This window comes from Artemia franciscana, chromosome 2 (assembly GCF_032884065.1).
Source record: "Artemia franciscana chromosome 2, ASM3288406v1, whole genome shotgun sequence".
Classification (NCBI taxonomy): Eukaryota; Metazoa; Arthropoda; class Branchiopoda; order Anostraca; family Artemiidae; genus Artemia; species Artemia franciscana.
Window position 1 is genome coordinate 5,689,951 of NC_088864.1, and position 18,953 is coordinate 5,708,903.

General features: G+C 35.6%; 1 protein-coding gene across 15 annotated transcripts in view; it reads right to left on the bottom strand.

The window, feature by feature from the left end:
• LOC136036379 (glutamate receptor ionotropic, kainate 2-like) overlaps positions 1 to 18,953 on the bottom strand; it is a gene marked incomplete at its 5' end in the record, with an annotated part of 326,696 nt that overhangs the window by 163,133 nt on the left and 144,610 nt on the right. For all 15 annotated transcript variants that reach the window (XM_065718683.1, XM_065718607.1, XM_065718615.1 and 12 more), the window contains 1 exon segment: positions 13,226 to 13,429. In XM_065718683.1, the coding sequence (XP_065574755.1) occupies positions 13,226 to 13,429 (204 nt within the window).

Sequence of the window (18,953 nt, forward strand, 5' to 3'; positions counted from 1 at the left end):
TCTTTTTATTAATTTTTTTTCAGGGTGATCGTATAGACCCAATGGTCTAAAAATGCGAGCGGGCTCATTCTAACGAAAATTAAAATTTCTTGTGCCCTTTTTAAGTGACAAAAGAAATTGGAGGGCACCAATTTCTTGGTGCCCTCCCGCGCCCATTTTTTCCCAAAGTCACTGGATCAAAATTTTGAGATAGCCACTTTGTTCAACATAGTCGAAGAGCCTAATAATTATGTGTTTCAGGACAACTTCATCCCCCACAGTCCCCGGGGGAGGGGTTAAATGTTACAAACTTTGACCACTGTTTACATATTGTAATAGTTATTGGGACGTGTACAGACGTTTTCAGGGGGACTTTTTCACCTTCAAGGGGGGTCTGGGGAAAGGGGTTACGTGAAGAGATCTTTCCATGGAGGAGTTTATCACGAGGGAAGAAAATTTCCATGAAGGGGCCGCAGGATTTTCTAGCGTTAAAAAAAAAAACAATGAGAAAATAACTAAAAAGCAGTTTTTTTTCAGGTGGAAGTAAGGAGCAGCATTAGAGCCTAAAACGAACAGAAATTATTACGTATACAAGTGGGTTCTTCTCCTCCACAATACTTCACTCTTTACGCTAAAGCATTTCAACTATTTATACATTTCAACTATTTATTCTACGGCCTTTGTGCAGGGGTCATCAAACAGTTCGTGGTAACGAACTGTAGTAAGGAGTAACCCGGCTCAATAGTAACCGAAACTCTAAAAAATAGGATTTTGATACCAATAGTTACATCAAAAAGATCGCATTTTAATGCTGACTTTAAATATATAACTTTCATCAAGATTAGTCTTACCTATCAAAAGTTACTAGTCTGAGAAAAGTTGCCTCATTTTAGAAAATAGGGGGAAACACCCCTTAAAAGTCATACAATCTTAACGAAAATGACACCATCAGATTAAGCGTATCAGAGAACCTTGTTTCACTGTTTTTTACTGTAAAAAAAGTAAGTTTTTTACTGTTTTAAGAAGTAGAGTTAAGAGAAAGAGTCAAACTTTAGCGTAAAGAGCGGGGCGTTGATGAGGAAGCAGCCCCTTTATAAGAAGTAATTTCTGTTCGTTTTTATTTTTAATGTTGCTCCTTACTTTCAATTAAAAAGACTTGTTTTTTTTATTATTTATTTCTTAAAGAATCGGGACCAAATTGACGCTTTAGTGTAAAGAGTGAGGTATTGACGAGGGGGAGAACCCCCTCATATACGTAAAAAAAATATAAATATGGAATCTCTTTTACGTAAGTTAATTCGTAAGTTACGTATATTTATTACTAATAAAAACGTTCATAAGAAAATGAAAAATTCTAGTTGCCTTTTTAAGTAGCCAAAAATTGGAGTGCAACTAGTCCTCCTCCCCCACACCTTTTTTTTTATCAAAATTGTCCGATCAAAACTATGAGAAGGCCATTTAGCCAAAAAAGAATTATGTACGAATTTTGTTTTAATTATTTATGTGCAGTTTTTTTCACTGCAAGTTTTTTAACTGCAAGTAAGGAGCGATACTAAAACTTAAAACGAACAGAAATTATTCCGTATATAAAAGTGGTTGTCCCCTCCTTAACGCCTTGCTCTTTACGCCAAGCTTTTTAGTTCTTTTAAAAAGTAGAGTGGTGGGAAAGAGTCAAACTTTGGCGTAAAGAGCGAGGCGTTGAGGAGGGGACTACCCCCTTTATATACGGAATAATTTCTGTTCGTTTTAAGTTTTAATTTCGCTTCTTACTTGCAGTTAAAAAACTTGTTTTTCTTTTATTTTCTGAAGATAAGCCCACCTCTGAGAAGAACGGATGAATGCTAAATTCTTGTCCTTAAAGCTTCTACCAAAAGCTGTTGTAAAAAAAAAACGTCTCAAAAAACTTTATTGAAAGGAAGAATACGGATCCTAGCTTTGCCTTCAAAGGTCTTGTAGCCGATCCTATGTTTTCGTGAGGAGGGGGGTATACTATGTCAGAAGAAGATATCAGGTGCCTGATAAAGATAGTGCGAGAAGTGGGGGATAGGCTCATAGTTTGGCTTTTTTGGTCTTTGATGAGTCGACATCTATTGGAGTGGTAGGGGCAGGGGCTGAAGAAGGGTCTCATAGTGTGGTTTTTATGTTCTTCAATGACCCGATATCTATTTGAGTGGGAATAACAGGGGCTAAGCATATAAAATCCCTTTTAATCAGCATAATTGCTAAAACATAAGGTGAAAAGCTCAGTATGAGGCCTGAGGTGAGTCAAAAGTTCTTTTAATTTTGCATATATGATGATTTATTTTGAATAGTTATGCTTTACTTTAAAAAAAAATATACATTAAATTAGCTCTTTGTCTCAAAGCCATGCTTTGAGAAAGCATACCTAGGTATGCTATTAAAAACGAACATAAGTTAAATAAAAATCAAAACCTAAAACGAACATAAATTATGCGGTATATGAGAAGAGCTACCCACTCCTTAACCCCACGCTTCTTACGCTAAAGTTTGACTTTTTGTCAAAATACTTATAAAACTGACTGCTTAAACACAAGAACTGTTTGATTAGAACAAAAAGTATTATAAAAGCACTATAAAACTTTAGCATAAAGGGCGAATGGTTGAGCAGGGAACAGCCCCTCTTATATACCAAACAGTTTCTATTTGTTGGATGTTTAATTTACTTAGTTTGAAAAAAAACGCTTTTTATTTAATATTAGAGAAAACTAGGAAATAAAGGAAATGGTCGTTTTTACTTTAAAAAAATAATTCGAAATCTACTAAATTCAATGTCCTTTTGGAAACCTGCCTATTAACTTGAGGGCCAACTAAATGACACGCAAGATGTTGATTTTTTCCTCTTTTACACAGGAAGCTGCGCTGGGGAATTTCCATTCTGCTACTAGGCAACACGAGGATATTGCCATGCTAGAAAGATTAAGTGTTTGAATTTCCGTGTCCAAGGGAAAATGACAAAAATCTAAAGTCTTTACTCCTACTACTAAGTTATGAAATAACCAGTTGAAAGTGGTTATCCTGAAGGTCATTTAGAAGACAACGGCAGTTGGAAGTGTTTTAAAAGTCTTATATCTGTTAGTCTCAATGTATGTTACCTGCTGCACAAGGTTATATAAAAGTATGTAACTCAAGATAATGGCCATTTCATGGGAAGACGAGTTTTGTATTAAAGATAAGTATGTATAAAGCAGGCTGAGTTTTGTTTTGTTATCTTTCGTTGACGGGGTGTCCGCTTTAAGAGATCACGTACACCAGTCGACGCGAGCCAGGCATGGCTAAACTGTGCCAAGCTTGGCAGAAACTGAGCCAAGTATGACGGAAACTGCAAAAAAGAATAACAAAGACTGCCAATTTTGGTGTTGTCAGATGTACAACAGGTGGCAGAAAGTGGACCCCTTCGTAGTTTTCCTGTTTTCCTCGTTTTTCTTTCCTGTTCTCGTTTTATTGTTCCTTTTGTAAAGCATCGCTAACGTGGCTCTAGTGTTGGAATCAACACAAAATCGGACTTTCACTATAGATTTCAATAGACAAAAAAACAGTCATGGACAAAAAATCCAAGAATATCCGCACAACCAGTGACACATTTGAGAAGGCAAGGGGGCACACATGTCCCTTGGGACAGCATCTGTCAGAGTGCCATGTAGATAAATATTTTTTTTTTCTTCGGGGCTTTTGAAAGTGGAATAGCCTAAAGCATCTCTCCCTCGTTGAAGTCTGCCGTTTATTTTTGATACCTCTTTCTTAGGCATAAGTCTATCCAATAACAATGTAAAATGATTATAAAACTAGCAATCTAAAGTACAAATCTTTTATTAAATTAACTTGAAATTAGTGAACTTCTGACTTTTTACAGTTCTGTCTTTTAGGTGAAAGATGGGCTTTGGTGCTCTTCCATTAACCATAATGATAATTTTTTTCTATCCCGCTACTACAGTAATGTAAAAAAATGGAGTACAAAAAGAGTTAAAGAAAAAAAAAAAAGAAAGAAGCGTAGATTGAAGATGATGAAATGGGGAAATTAAATTTTATTATCTGATGTCCTTTGGCTCGTTGCAGCAACTTTTACAGAAACATTATTTATCCCAAATTTATGTAATATCATCCTTTTGTGGTACGAAGACGGAAGAAAAAGTAAAAATATAGAAACGGAAATACTCAATATGAATAGAAGAAAGAATTTTGTTTTTCAAAAATTGTTAAAACCCAGACAGATATAAAATTAAATGGTCAAAAGAAGCAGAAAATAATTTGCACAGAGGTTTATGGATATATTTAGTAACAATCTTTGAGTATCCAATCCTAATCTTTAGCCTAGAGTTGGAAGCTAACAGTGAAGGGAAATAAAGTGAATTAGTAGTAATGTTAATAACCAACAACCGAAAAGAAAAGACTGAAGGGAGGGGAAAATGTGTAGAAAAAGGGGAGAAGAGGAAGAGGAATCAAAGAAAAGGTTAAAAAGCCATTTTTAGTCTTTTTATAGCTAAAAGATCATTAGCATAAGCTAGGGATGACATATTAGCTAAACCGTAAAAGAATTGGAGATATAATCAGTAGTATTTGAGAAATTGCTAATTTAAAAAAATTAGGAGAAAAAACTCCTCCTTATCAAACTGGCTTCTGGAAATGGATGTGTTGGTCACAAACAGACCATTAATTTTGACTTCAAGAAATGAAGACGAGAATTGAAATATTGGCCAATATGTCAATAAAAAAATAATAAACATATTAATAGCTTTAGAAAACAAAGAACGTAAAAGCTGGAAATGGTTAACGGAATCGAAGGACTGGAAACATCAAGGGCACAAAGTTGAACGTCACATATATTAAAACGATCCTGATAAATAGAAGACAAAACACGGTGACCATAGCAGAATCCAACACAACTTTGAAAAAAAAAGCTAAATATCCCCAAAATCCATACCAGAAGTAATATGAGGAAAAAGTTACAAGAGGCCGTAATGGGACAAAAAGATGAACAATCAAAGCGGAGATCTACTTTTTGATGTATTGAAGTTATTGTAACGTACAAAAAGCTGTCAGGTACAGTGGACGAACAGATTGGGCTCAATTAAGGGTTCACACTCAGACTGAAGATGGTTATCTAAAATATTATCAAGGCCAGTAGAGGAAGACTTCAATATTTTTATAGCGCTTGTAGCTGAAGACAGAGGCACAGCAATGATGTGAAATTGCGACGCCTTAAAGGAGACACACGAGAATACGAAACGGCTAAAGCAGGAATGGACAGCATAATTCACTACAAAAAAAAATGAAAAATAATATTTCACCCTTGTTCCAGGGAGAAATGGGGAAGGTGAATCACTCCTAACCCTAAAACGGATAATAACTTCTGTCCATTGTTTTCGCATAGATGCAAAGTCAAGGTCTTTATGCGGCAGTAAATGGAGATGTTTACCATGAAACACAATGACGCATTTGAATGCAGTTTTACTTCAGCTGTAAACATTGTTTCCAAATTGGTGTTATCTCTACACCATTGGGTCCCTGAGAAACTTTTCACACTCTCGAGCCAATATAAAAGGGACAGCATAAAAAGACAAATCTCAATAATAAAACTAAAATATTGGAGACCTTTTTTGAAGCCCGGGTGGAAGGACAACTCGCCAAGTAATGGGTCAGTTACCTATACACCATTGCTTGGGAAAGAAACTCTTCTATTTTAGTTTTGTTTTTGAAGACGAAAACTGTCTCAGAAAAGAAAAAAATTCTAAGAAAATTTAAGAGCCATATTAAAAGCTAAAACAGACAGAAATAAAGTTATGTGATTATTAAGCTTAAAAGGAATAGAAATTAGTAATTTATCAAACTTTCAAAATTTTTGAGCGACCCGGCTCAATAGTAAACGAAACTCTAAAAAACGGAATTTTGATACTAAAAGATGCATCAAAAGAATTGGGTTTTCATGCTGATTTTAAATATATAAGTTTCATCAAATTTAGTATTTATCATCAAAAGTTACGAGTCTGAGAAAATTTGCCTTATTTTGAAAAATAGGGAGAAACACCCCTAAAAGCCATAGAATTCTAACGAAAATCACACCATCGCATTCAGCGTATCAGAGAACCCTAATGCGAAAATTCAAGCTCCTATCCACAAAATTGTGGAATTTCGTATTTTTTGCCAGAAGACAGATCACGGGCGCGTGTTTATTTGTTTTTTTTTTCCCAGGGTTCATCGTATCGACCAAGTGGTCCTAGAATGTCGCAAGAGGGCTCATTCTAACGGAAATGAAAAGTTCTAGTGCCCTTTTTAAGTGACCAAAAAATTGGAGTGCACCTAGGCCCCCTCCCACGCTTATTTTTTACCCAAAGTCAACGGATCAAAATTTTGAAATAGCCATTTTGTTCGCATAGTCAAAAACCATAATAACTCTGTCTTTGGGGATGACCCTATCCCCCACAGTCCCTGGGGGAAGGGCTGCAAGTTACAAACTTTGACCATTGTTTACATACAGTAACGGTTATTGGGAAGTGTACAGACATTTTCTGGGGGATTTTTTTTTGGTTTGGGGGGGTTGAGGGGAGGGGGCTATGTTGGAGGATCTTTCCTTGGAGGAATATGTCACGGGGGAATAGAAATTCAATGAAAAGGGCGCAGGATTTTCTAGCATTACTATAAAAAAACAATGAAAAAATAAACATGAAAAAGTTTTTTCAATTGAAAGTAAGGAGTAGCATTAAAACTTAAAACTGAAAGAGATTATTCCGCATATGACGAGTTCTTCTCCTCCTAAATACCTCGGTCTTTATGCTAAAGTATCTTTAGTAAATTCAACTATTTATTCTATGGCCTTTCTGATTCAGGGGTCATTCTTAAAGAATTAGGACAAAACTTAAGCTTTAGCGTACAGATCGAGGTATTAACGAGGGGAAAAACCCCCTCATTTACATAATAAAAATATAAGAATATAGAAGTTTGTTACGTAAGTTAATTCTTAAGTTATGTATATTTTTTACTAATAAAAACGTTCGTTAAAAATTAAAAGTTCTAGTTGGCTTTTTAAGTAACCAAAAAAATTGGAGGTCTACTAGGCGTCCTTCCCCAACCCTTATTTTTCAAAATCGTCAGATCAAAACTAAGAGAAAGCCATTTAGCCAAAAAAAATTGATATGCAAATTTAATTTTAATATTTTATGTGCGGAGAGCCAAAATCAAACATGTATTAATTCAAAAACGTTCAGGAATTAAATAAAAAAACTAGTTTTTTAAAATGAAAGTAAGGAGCAACATTACAACTTAAAACGAACAGAAATTACTCCGTATATGAAAGGTTCCTCCTCAACGCCCCGCTCTTTACGCTAAAGTTACTTACTGTTTTAAAAATAGAGTTAAGAGAAAGTGTCAAACTTTAGCGTAAAGAGCGAGGCATTGATGAAAAACTTTTCTCCAGCGAAACATTTTCCCAAATAAAATTTCTCCTGGTGACAATTCCCCCACGGATAATTTTTTCCGTGGCAAATCCCCCAGGTGAAATCCCTTGGAAAATCCAACTCTGCTAAAAATTTCCCCCGGATAACTCTCCTAGAACATCTTCACGTCACAGGGAGCCATTTCTTTTGATGAATCTATTGCTATAAAGGTTTAGTTTTGTAGGGTTATTCAAAATATATTCAGGAATATTTTTTGAAGGTGGACATTCTCAAAATCCTATTTAATCTACTTCAGAAAATAGTTTTTGCTAAGTTGCAAAGTTTGCAAAAATGCAAAGTTTTTGCTAAGTTTGCTGTTTTTGCTAAGTGCAAGTTTTGGTATAAGCACTCATTCCCATGAATATGATGATACAATTGGTTACATTATGCCCTATAATTGATTCTGTCAAATAAAGTTCAATATTATATCATAAATTCTATTAGTCCAATTTGAGAATCAAATAAAATGGTTTATTTTAATCACATTCAAACATGTATTACTAAGTGATCATTCCTCTTATTTAATGAAGGTTGAATATTTGTTAATCAAGGAAAGGTCTATGACCAGATCTTGTTGCTAGGGCCTCACAGATAAATGAAAATGAGATTCACTTAGGAGTGTGCAAAAGAAATGTACCCTCTGTAGTATCACCTGACGTTTAAGTAGGACAAGCCTCATGTGTAAGTTCAGTAGTATAGGCAAGCGTTAGTGCCCAAATAAGGGTGTAAGCTCTGGAATATAGGCAAGATTTAGTGCCCGAATAAGGAGATAGAATCAGTATCTATGTCACCAACACTACTATTGTTTGTCAGGGGCTCAAAAAAATGAGAAAGCAAAATCTGATACAACTAGAGCAAAGAATCTACCATATTGAAAAAGTTGTTATAATTCCAAACCCAGTACTTCTAATCTGACGTTTGCTTTTATGCCAAATTCAAGTTTTTTGCCAAGTTCAAGTTTTCCATTTTTTGTTCAGATTCGTCTATTTAAAATATATGTACAACGATGAAAACAAAAAAAAAAGACATACCCCCCTCTCTTCAATGAAAGACTAAAACATAAAAAATGATTCAAAAATAGTAGAATACCAATTTTCACCAATTCTTAATCAAATCAGGCGATGCGGATCACTTCAGACGCAAATAAAGAATGAAAATCTCTCTCTCTCTCTCTCTATCTCCCTCTCTCTCTCTCTCTCTGTCTCTCTCTCTCTCTCTCTCTCTCTCTCTCTCTCTCTAACATCACCCTTTTATGCCCAGTCAAAATAAAGAAAGAACGGAAATATAAAAATTAGTCAGTAAACATATAAAAAACGACAAGGAAAATGTTGTAATTAAAATATATCCAAACTAGAATATAAGAAAGATTGATAACATAGTAAGTAAGTTTATTAATAACTATCTAAAGATTTGGATTAATCCTTCTCATGTTCGATCCGTTTTCATTTAAACACTTCATCGAATGCTTTGCAGAGTATACTAGTATTTTTTTTGCGCGGCGACTAAAACAAATTGCTTGTAAACGTTCTTATCCGGCTAGCTTCCTTATTCCAACATTTTTCGAGCCTGAAATATTTTTTGCTCTATCTTTCCCGGAAAAGACATTATGCTTTATAGAAGGAAAAAGGTACACATTATTCGAGATTCCTAGATTATAAGGCTGTTGAAGGTTGCAAAGTTTGTCTTTACCCGAAATTCCATAAATACATACTCAGAAAAGAAAAAAAAAATTAGTTTTTGTAACACGTAACCTCACGGTTGTTACAAAAAATCTATAGCACATGGCCGAAATTTTAAGATTATGGTGAAAATGTCGCATTTTAATTTGTAACCGAAAGTTCAGATTTTGTGACGATGACGACTCCCCTCAAAATGTTCACGGCATGAATCCTCTTGGTGTTGCAATGAATCTGATAATTTTTGTATTTCACGATCTGCTCCTTGTTTAACTTAAAAATGTAACTAGATCCACCTGTGCTCAGGTGCATCAATTTTGAGGAGGCTGGAGTGCATTTGCACCTATGGATTCTATACCACCCTCTTACCTTAAGATTTGTTACTCCACATCCCAGATTTTCAAACACAAATTTTTGCTATTTTCATTGAATATGCCTTTTTTTGGTAATTTCATTGAAAAATTGAAAGACAACAAATTGCCCCCTCCTTAAGTTTTGTAAAAAAAACATCTACCTCTCCCTCTAAATATTACGAAATATATATTACCATCCCCTTAAATTTTAAAAAATATTTTATCCTTAATTATCGAAATACTTCATCATATGGTTTAAGGATTTTGCTAGTTTTCCACTTGTACAAAATAATACAAAATGCGTGTAAACATTGCTGTCTAAGTCTTGCTTTCTTATTTATGTATTTTTCCCGGCTTATTCTATTTGGCCATATTTTGACCAAATCAATATTTTACAGAGGGAAAAAAAGGAAAAACCGAAAAAAAATTATTAGACTATACTTTTGAGGGGAAAAGTTACAAAATTGACAACAATTTAGAGCTTAAAATTTACCTAATAAAGAATTTTCCTATGACCAAGCCCTCCTTTTATGAATCAGTCCACTCTCTCTCCTCTCCTTCAAATTAAAACCCTGTGCTTGGCCCTCGAAATCATAGATCGCACCTGCGGAAAGTTTGTATAGTCTCATCATTTCCAATGTCTTTCATATTTCCCAGGCATCAAACAGTTCGTGGTAACGAACTGTGAGCGAGGAGCGACTCGGCTAACTAGTAACCGAAACTATAAAAATGAAATTTTAACATAAAAAGAATCGGCTTATTATGCTGATTAAATAAAAAAAACATGTCAAACAAGTTTAATTAACTGCTAGAAAAGAGCAACATTAAAACAAAACGAACAGAAATTATTCTGTATATGAAAGGGGTTGTCCCCTCCTCAACACCCCACACTTTACGCTAAAGTTTGACTCTTTCTCACAACTCTACTTTTTCAAACAATAAAAAACTTCAGCGTAAAGAGCCAGGCGTCGAGGAGGGGACAACCCCTTTCATATAAAGAAAAATTTCTGTTTGTTTTGTCGCTCCTTACTAGCAGTTAAAAAAAAACTTTTTTTTATTTAGTTTTTGAACGTTTTTTAATTAATGTATATTTTGATTTTGGCTCACCGCACATGAATAATTAAAACGAAATTGACAAATTAATTTTTTTTTTGGCTAATAGTCTTCTCATAGTTTTGATTAGACAATTTTGATAAAAAAAACGGGTGGGGGAGGAGGCCTAGTTGCACTCCAATTTTTGGTTCCTCAAAAAGGCAATTAGAACTTTTAATTTTTTTAACGAACGTTTTTATTAGTAATAAATATACATAACTTACGAATTAACTTATGTAACCAACTTCTATATTTGTATATTTTTATTACGTATATGAGGGGGGTATCCCCCTCGTCAATATCTCGCTCGTTACACTTAAGCTTGAATTTTGTCCCAATTCTTTAAGGATGACCCCTGAATCACGAAGGCCATAGAATAAACAGTTGAAATTACAAAAAAAAACTTTCGCGTAAAGAGTGAGGTATTGTGGAGGAGACGAACCCCCTTATATACGTAATAGTTTCTGTTCGTTTTAGGTTCTAATGCTGCTCCTTACTTCCAGCTGAAAAAACCTTTTCTTATTTATTTCTCATTGTTTTTTTAAATAATGCTAGAGAATCCTGCGGCCCCTTCATGGAAATTTTCTTCCCTCATGATAAATTCCTCCATGGAAAGATCCTCCAACGCAACCCCCTCCCCCGGACCCCCTTTAAGGTGAAAAAGTCCCCCTGAAAACGTCTGTACACGTCCAATAAAAATTACTATGTGTAAATTATGGTCTAAGCTTGTAACTTGCAGCCCTTCCCCTGGGGACTGTGGGGGGGATTAAGTCGTCCCAAAAGATATAATTATTAGGTTTTCCGACTATGCTGAACAAAATGACTATCTCAAAATATTGATCCGGCGAATTTGGGAAAAATGAGCTTGGGAGGGGGCCTAGGTACCCTCCAATTTTTTGGTAACATAAAAAGAGCGCTAAAACTTTGAATATCCGTTAGAATGAGCCCTCTCGCGACATTCTAGGACCCTGGGTCGATACGATCACCCCTGGGAAAAAAAAACAAAAAAAACAAATAAACACGCATCCGTGATCAGACTTCTTGAAAAAATAAATACACAATTCCACATTTTGTAGATAGTAGCTTGAAACTTCTACAGTAGGGTTCTCTGATACGCTAAATCTAATGGTGTGATTTTTGTTAAGATTCTATGACTTCTGGGGGTGTTTCCCCTATTTTCTAAAATAAGGCAAATTTTCTTAGGCTTGTCACTTTTGTTGGGTGCAACTAAACTTGAACTTAAATATTTAGAATCAGCATAAAAATGTGATTCTTTTGATGTAACTATTGGTATCAAAATTCCATTTTTTAGAGTTTTGGTTACTATTGAGCTAGGTCGCTCCTTACTACAGTTCGTTACCACGAACTGTTTGATTCCAAATATATAAGATTCATCAGGTTTATTATTACTTATCAAAAACTACTTGCCTGAGGAAATTTTTCGGATTTTCAAAAAGGAATCTTAATGAAAATCACACTAGCAGATTCAACGTATCAGAGAACTCTACTCTAGAAATTTCAAGCGCCTATATAGCAAAATGCGGAATTTTGCATTTTTTGCCAGAAGAAAGATCATCGATGCATGTTTATTTTTATTTATTTTTCCCAAGGAGTGGGTGTACCAAACTAATAACCCTAAAAGATCGGGAGAGGTTGTGTTCGAATGGAAATTAAAGTGCCCTTTTTAAGTAACCAAAATATTGAGGACAGCAAACCTTCGTCCTACATCCCTTTTCACCCCAAGGTCATCCAATCAAGATTTTGAGATAGCTATTTTGTTCAGCATAGGTCAAAGATTCATGAACTGTGCCTTTAGGGGTAGCATGATCCACCACAATCCCTTGGAAAAGGCCTTTAAGTTATAAAATTTGCTCATTGTTTGCGTATAGCATTTGCTACTGAGAAGTAAGACATTTTTTGGGGGAGGGAATGTTTTGTTTTGGGATTTTCCACGGGGGAACTTCCATGGAAAATTTCACTTGGGGACTTGACAGAGTTCTTATACGAAATTGTTTTTAGTTGTCTTTCTTTCTCTTTGCCGGCACAATTTCGCATGTAGAGATGTTCCGGGGGAATTGTCTAGGGGAAATTTTCAGCGGTGTTGGGTTCTAGGAAAAAGTCCTTGGAAGGCGGATTCCGGAGTGGTCGGAAAAATGATTAGAAATTAAAGTCTTTTACAAACGAAGGTATACTAAGGATAATTTTTGAGGCTGAATCGTTCACAAAAAAATTTACAGGGGAGGGGGGGGGGGGGTTCAGCGAGGATGGAATTGTCCGGATGGAATTTTAAAGGACATAAAAAAGGACTAGTCACGTCACTCGTCATAACAATTAAAATAACATTTCAATATCTTGGGGTGCAGTTAACGTAGAAAATATTTAGTGGCAGGGGGTGCCTGAACATAACAAAGAACAAATGAAAATTACCATTTACCTCATTTTTCATAACAATTAAATATTTTGAGACCTTCCTTTAAAGAAAAATTTAGGGGCGCAATAAATTCATAAATATTTAGAGACAGAGGGAGTCTAAATGTAATTTAGCATAAGAAATAGTTACCCCTCAATTTATCAGTCATACAACTTAAATTGAAATTTTGGGTGTCTGATTTAAAGAAATATTAAGGGGCGAAGTAAACGTAAAAAGATATAGGGGCACAGGAATGCGACGACTTACCTCATTCGTCATAACAATTAAAGTAATGTTTGGAGATCCTCCTTCAAAGAAATATTTGGGGGCGGTTATGTTCAATCCTGATTGTTGTTTCCATTCACCTACTTTTAGCAATTCGTCTCTTCTTAATTTGAGCAAATCCAATTTAAAGTTAGCTCTTCTCCCATCTTGAAATCGGACCGGACCAGTAAGACCTTGAAATTCTACCTACACATATAATAAGGGAGAATTACAATCATTACTTAATGTTATTAAATATTATAAAGTAATGCAGAAGTTATTGATACGTTATTTAATGTAGTCCTGTGGTCTTAAATGGATTTGCATCCGGATAAGTTGAGTTGAATTGAAAAGGTGTATATGTAGAGGGTTGAGTTGAAAGGGATTAATTTGAATGGATTGAGATGAACAGGAACGGTTGCAAGAGATTGTGTTGAATGGGGTTGAACTAAAGGGTGTTTAATCAAGCAGGGCCGAATCAAATGAGGTTTGAGTTAAAGGTGGATAGAACAGTGGTGTTGAATGGGGGGGAGTCATGCAGAATGAGGTCTCAGAGAAGCGGGAGAATTTACTCTCCCCAAGATTTGTTGCCCCCTCCTCCTTAGATTTTGAAAAATGCCTTCAGTTTTGAATTTTTACTGGGAAAACTTAGAAAAGTGCAATAAAATGGCTCACTTTAAATGTTTGAAAAATACAATTTTGCTCTTCTCCTACATTTCCATGAACTTAACGCACTGAGGTTCAGTTACAAGGAAACGAAGATTAACCAGTAACTTATTAGAAGGTTAATTGTTAGAAATTTATCTCAATGCCTTACAAAGCAGCAATTTATATGTATCCAACCCCATCTTGACGTCCACAATTTGGTAGCCTGTAGGCCTACTACATAAAAAAGGCTATGATTTCTTGTTATTTTGTTTATGGAGTACACCATAAATCGTCACTGCATTTCTATCGTTGTCCAGAGGAACCACTTGTTTTTTATCATCTTTAGCAAAATTGCTAAGGTGCACAACTTGATTTGGCATTATTATAAAAAAAGGCTATGATTTCTTGTTGTTTTATTTACGGGCTACAACCGTGAATTGTCACTCCATTTCTATCGCTGCCAAGATGATTTGCCTTTATTATAAAAAAAATTATGTGATTCCTCATGAGTACTACTGAGGGCCCCATAGATGTATAGACACTATTCATTTATTCGCCAGTCCTTTTTTAGCTCTACCTAGAGAAATCAACATTTATTTTTTGTCAATCTAACTAAAAAACAAGAGCTAAGAACTCATCGTGAAATGAAACTTTGTCACGAGGTCGGAAGAGCAAAGAGCTCATATGGCATGAGTTCTAGCGAAATTCTAAGAATCAATAGATTGAATTAAAAGGAAATCAAGATGCTTAATGCCGGTCGGGATTTAAAATAAGAGCTCTGAGACACGAGGTCCTTCTAAATATCAAAACTCATGATGATCCGCTCATCCATTCGTAAGTTAAAAATACCTCTTTTTTCTACTTTTTCCTCTCCCTTCAGCATCCCAGATGGTCGAATCCGGGAGAACGACTTTATCAAGTCAATTTGTGTAGGTCCCTGACACGCCTACCAATTTTCATCGCCCTAGCACGTCCACAAGCACCGAACTCGCCAATGCCCTGGACCCCCTAGCTCCCCCAAAGAGATCGGATCCAGTCCGGTTACGTCAATCACGTATTTACGACATTTGCTTATTCTACCCACCAAGTTTCATCTCGATCTTTCCACTTTAAGCGTTTTCCAAGATTTCCGGTTTCCTCTCCAACTCCGCCCAATTTCACCAGATCTGGTCGGGATTTAAAATTAGAACTGTGAGACATTGGTTCCTTCTAAATATCAAATTTAATTCAGATCTGGTCACCCATTCGTAAGTTAAAAATACTTAGATTTTTCTAATTTTTCCAAATTAAAATCCCCCCCAACTCCCCTAAAGAGAGCATATTCAGTCCGCTTATGTCAATCACGTATCTAGGACTTTTGCTTATTCTTTTCACCAAGTTTAATCCCAATCTCTCCACTCTAAGCGTTTTCCATGATTTCCCATTTCCCCCTCCTACTCCCCCTAATATCACCGGATACGGTCGGGATTTAAAATGAGAGCTCTGAGACACGAGGTCCTTCTAAATATCAAATTTCATTAAAATCCGATCAATAATTTTGTAAGTTAAAAATACCTCATTTTTTTCAATTTTTCCTCTCCCTCCAGCCTCCCAGATGATCGAATCGGAGAAACGACTAGTATCAAGACAATTTGTGCAGGTCCCTGACCCATCTACCAATTTTCATCGTCCTTGCACGTCCAGAAGCACCGAACTCGCCAAAGCACTGGGAATCCCCCCAACTCCCCCAAAGAGAGTGGATCCGGTCCAGGTATGTCAATAACGTATCTAGAACTTCTGCTTATTCTTCCCATCAAGTTTCATCCCGATCTCTCCACTCTAAGCGCTTTCCGAGATTTCCAATTTCTAAGATTTCTGTATCCCCCCTCCGCCCCTCTATAGTCCCTGGATCCGATTCAAATTGCAAATAGAGCATCTGAGACATAAGATCTTTCTACATATGAAGTTTCAATAAGATCCGATCACCCATTCGTAAGATATAGATATCTTAATTTTCAAGTTTTCCAAGACTTCCGGCTTCCCCCTCCAACTCCCCCCAGTGTCACCGGATCTGGCCAGGATCTGAAATAAGATCTCTATAGCATAAGATCCTTCTAAATGCCGAATTTCATTAAGATCTGATCACTCGTTCGTAAGTTAAAAATGCTTCATTTTTTCTAATTTTTTCGAATCAACCCCCACCCCCAACTCCCCCAAAGAATGCGGATCAGTTTTGGTTATTTCAATCACGTATCTAGGACTTCTGCTTATTTTCCCCATCAGGTTTCTTCCCGATCCCTCCACTCTAAGCGTTTTCCAAAGTTTCAGGTTCTCCCCTCCAACTCCCCCCAATGTCACCAGATCCAATCAGGATTTAAAATAAGAGTTCTGAGACATAATATGCTTCTAAATATCAAATTTCATTAAGATTCGATTACCCATTCGTAAGTTAAATATACCTCATTTTTCCTCATTTTTCCGAATTAACTGTCTTCCGACTCCCCCCCCCCCCCCACATGGTCAAATCGGTGAACCGACTATTTCTAATTTTTTCTGATCTGGTCCCTGATACGTGTGCCTATTTTCATCGTCCTAGCTTATCTGGAAGTGGTCAAACTAGCAAAACCGGGACAGACAGACCGAGAGACAGACAGAAATTGCGATCGCAATATGTCACTTGGTAAATATCAAGTGCCATAATAAGTCTGTTAGCCAAGATTAGAACATCAGAAGCTACGGTGATGACAGTGGTCAAGCATGGTTCTGAAGCGTGGGCGCTCCAAAAAACAGAGGAAGAATTTGCTAGATGTTTTCCAGAGAAATTATCTACGGTTTGTTTTGAATACCCGACTGACTGACCATATCTTAAACAGTAGGCTGTGCGAAAAGTGGGGTCTTCTAATTTTCTACTTATAGTTAGGAAAGGGTTGAGATGGCTAGAGCACGCTCTGTGAATAAATGATGACAGATTGCCAAATATTGTCCTTTTCGGCCAGCCGTCTAGAACTTATCAGAATGCAGGTCATCCCCGGTTTGGGTGGTAGGGTATCGTATGGAAGGATTTAAGGGAAATGGGGACTTCCTGAGAGGGTGTAAGGAGGAAAGCTTTGAATAGATTGGGATGGCGATGGAGCATGTGTAGCTGTGTTTGCCTCAGGTGACTTGGTGCTGCAGTGTGTTGTTAGTAGTAGTAGTAGTAATTTAGCTAAACTGCAGGTTCAAATATATACATTGCGTGGCTCAATTTTAAAATTCAGTGTTATAAGGAAGTACCTTCGCTGAATTACAGCACCTGCTCTAGATTCATTTTGTGCTTACTTTCTTATATTTTTGCCCGTTCACCATCTGTTGCATAAGGTAACAATGGTACTGGTACAACAATTCAAAATAACCTCTTAGACACAATTTACGAAACAGATGCCTCTATCCCATGATTTTCTAGATTTTACACTATACCCATTGGTCTGATGAGCTTTTGTTTTACCATTTCTTGTGTGCATAAAGTATGCTTCACCAAAGGCGCTCAGCGTTCCTATTTGTTTTGCAGAAACGGTTAGTAAACCTTTAGTAAACTGGTAGTAAGACTGATTAGTAAACTGTTAGTAAAACGAGCTAGTAAATTGGGATCGAAAATCCGAGTTAGCAAATTGATGTGATTAAATTAAAATAAAAGCTTGTTTTAAGATTGGTGTTAATTTAAACCAGATACAAATAGTTTTAAGTACGAGGAGAGCTACTTACACACCCCCTTTATCCACATACTACTTGCACTAAAGTTTCGGCCCTTAGACAGCATAAAATGATAGTGTAGTTTTCATTTTTATTATCCAAACGTTTGCTGCGTACCTTTAATTCCACTTAGTACGACTACTAATTTTATAATCAAACTGCCCTTCAGTAAAATTTATGTTCTTTTAGTCATGACATAGGTTGAAATAGGCTTAAATTTGAAATATGAAATTTTTTATGTCTTTCGTAAACATTTGTCAAAGCTTTGTTATTATTGTCGGTAAGATATCATTTATTTCAATTTAAGTTTGATTATTTTATAACTCCCAGGAGTACTGAAAACTTATATAATAACAAACAGGAGCACTGAAAATCATTTTGTTTCGATTAGTTTGTTTTTATTTGTCACAATACCGACTAAAAAGAAAGAAAGCAGCCATAATTTTCAAGATTACTGAAAACAACCAAGGAAATTAGACTGACTCTTTAATATATAATCACCTTCATTTCTGGAAATCTCAAGAATTTTGGATTTATTAATTCTAAATTTAAAGCATTTAAACTATATTTGTTTTCAGTAAAGCGCAAATGACACTTTGGCCTTTAGAAAAATTTCACGAACATGAAAAGTCTTAGACCTGCCCCCGTCTCTGCTAATTTCTGTTCGTTTTAGGTTTGATTTGATTATTCAGTGTAATTTATTCTAGTTTTGTGCCTTATTTGTTGCTTTATAATGATTCTATTCGTTTTCTGTTTGAACTATTATTTTACTCTATATCTGCTTGTCTTTTGTTTAATGTAGCTCTTCGCTTTTTTTTTTTTTTTTGAAAAATTTTCTTTAAAAAACACACAATTTAAAAATAAATTTATTTTTGTTTTCAATTGAAATTGTTCTTTTATTGGCTAATAAATAATATTTGCAACTTCTTTTGGGTTTCTTTTAAGAGTTAAGATTTTGGCCTGTTATTTATTATTTAGAAAAAATTTCGTAACAAATTTTAATAGCAGTGGTACTGTAGGTATTTGGATGGATTGAGAGGGGAATATTATTTAAAGAAATGGATTGAGAGTTTGCATCATTTTTAACCTACCATAGGGCTGAAGCCATACTGGCCCCCATCATGATAAAACCTTGAGTGCAGACGAATGTTGATCGATCATTCATTATGAGTATTAAATTATGTTATTTTCTTTTTCTGCTGTTTGTTTAAATGAGTACATTCTGAACTCAGTTCTTAAAAAGAGTTTTGATTTGTTATTTTCAAACAAAAAAGAGAGAATATCAAGAATCAAAACAAATAGATTTGTTTCCGGTTTTCGCTTCCTTGGTTAAAAATTTTTTTTTTCCCTCACGGTCCAAAAATTTTAAGAAAGT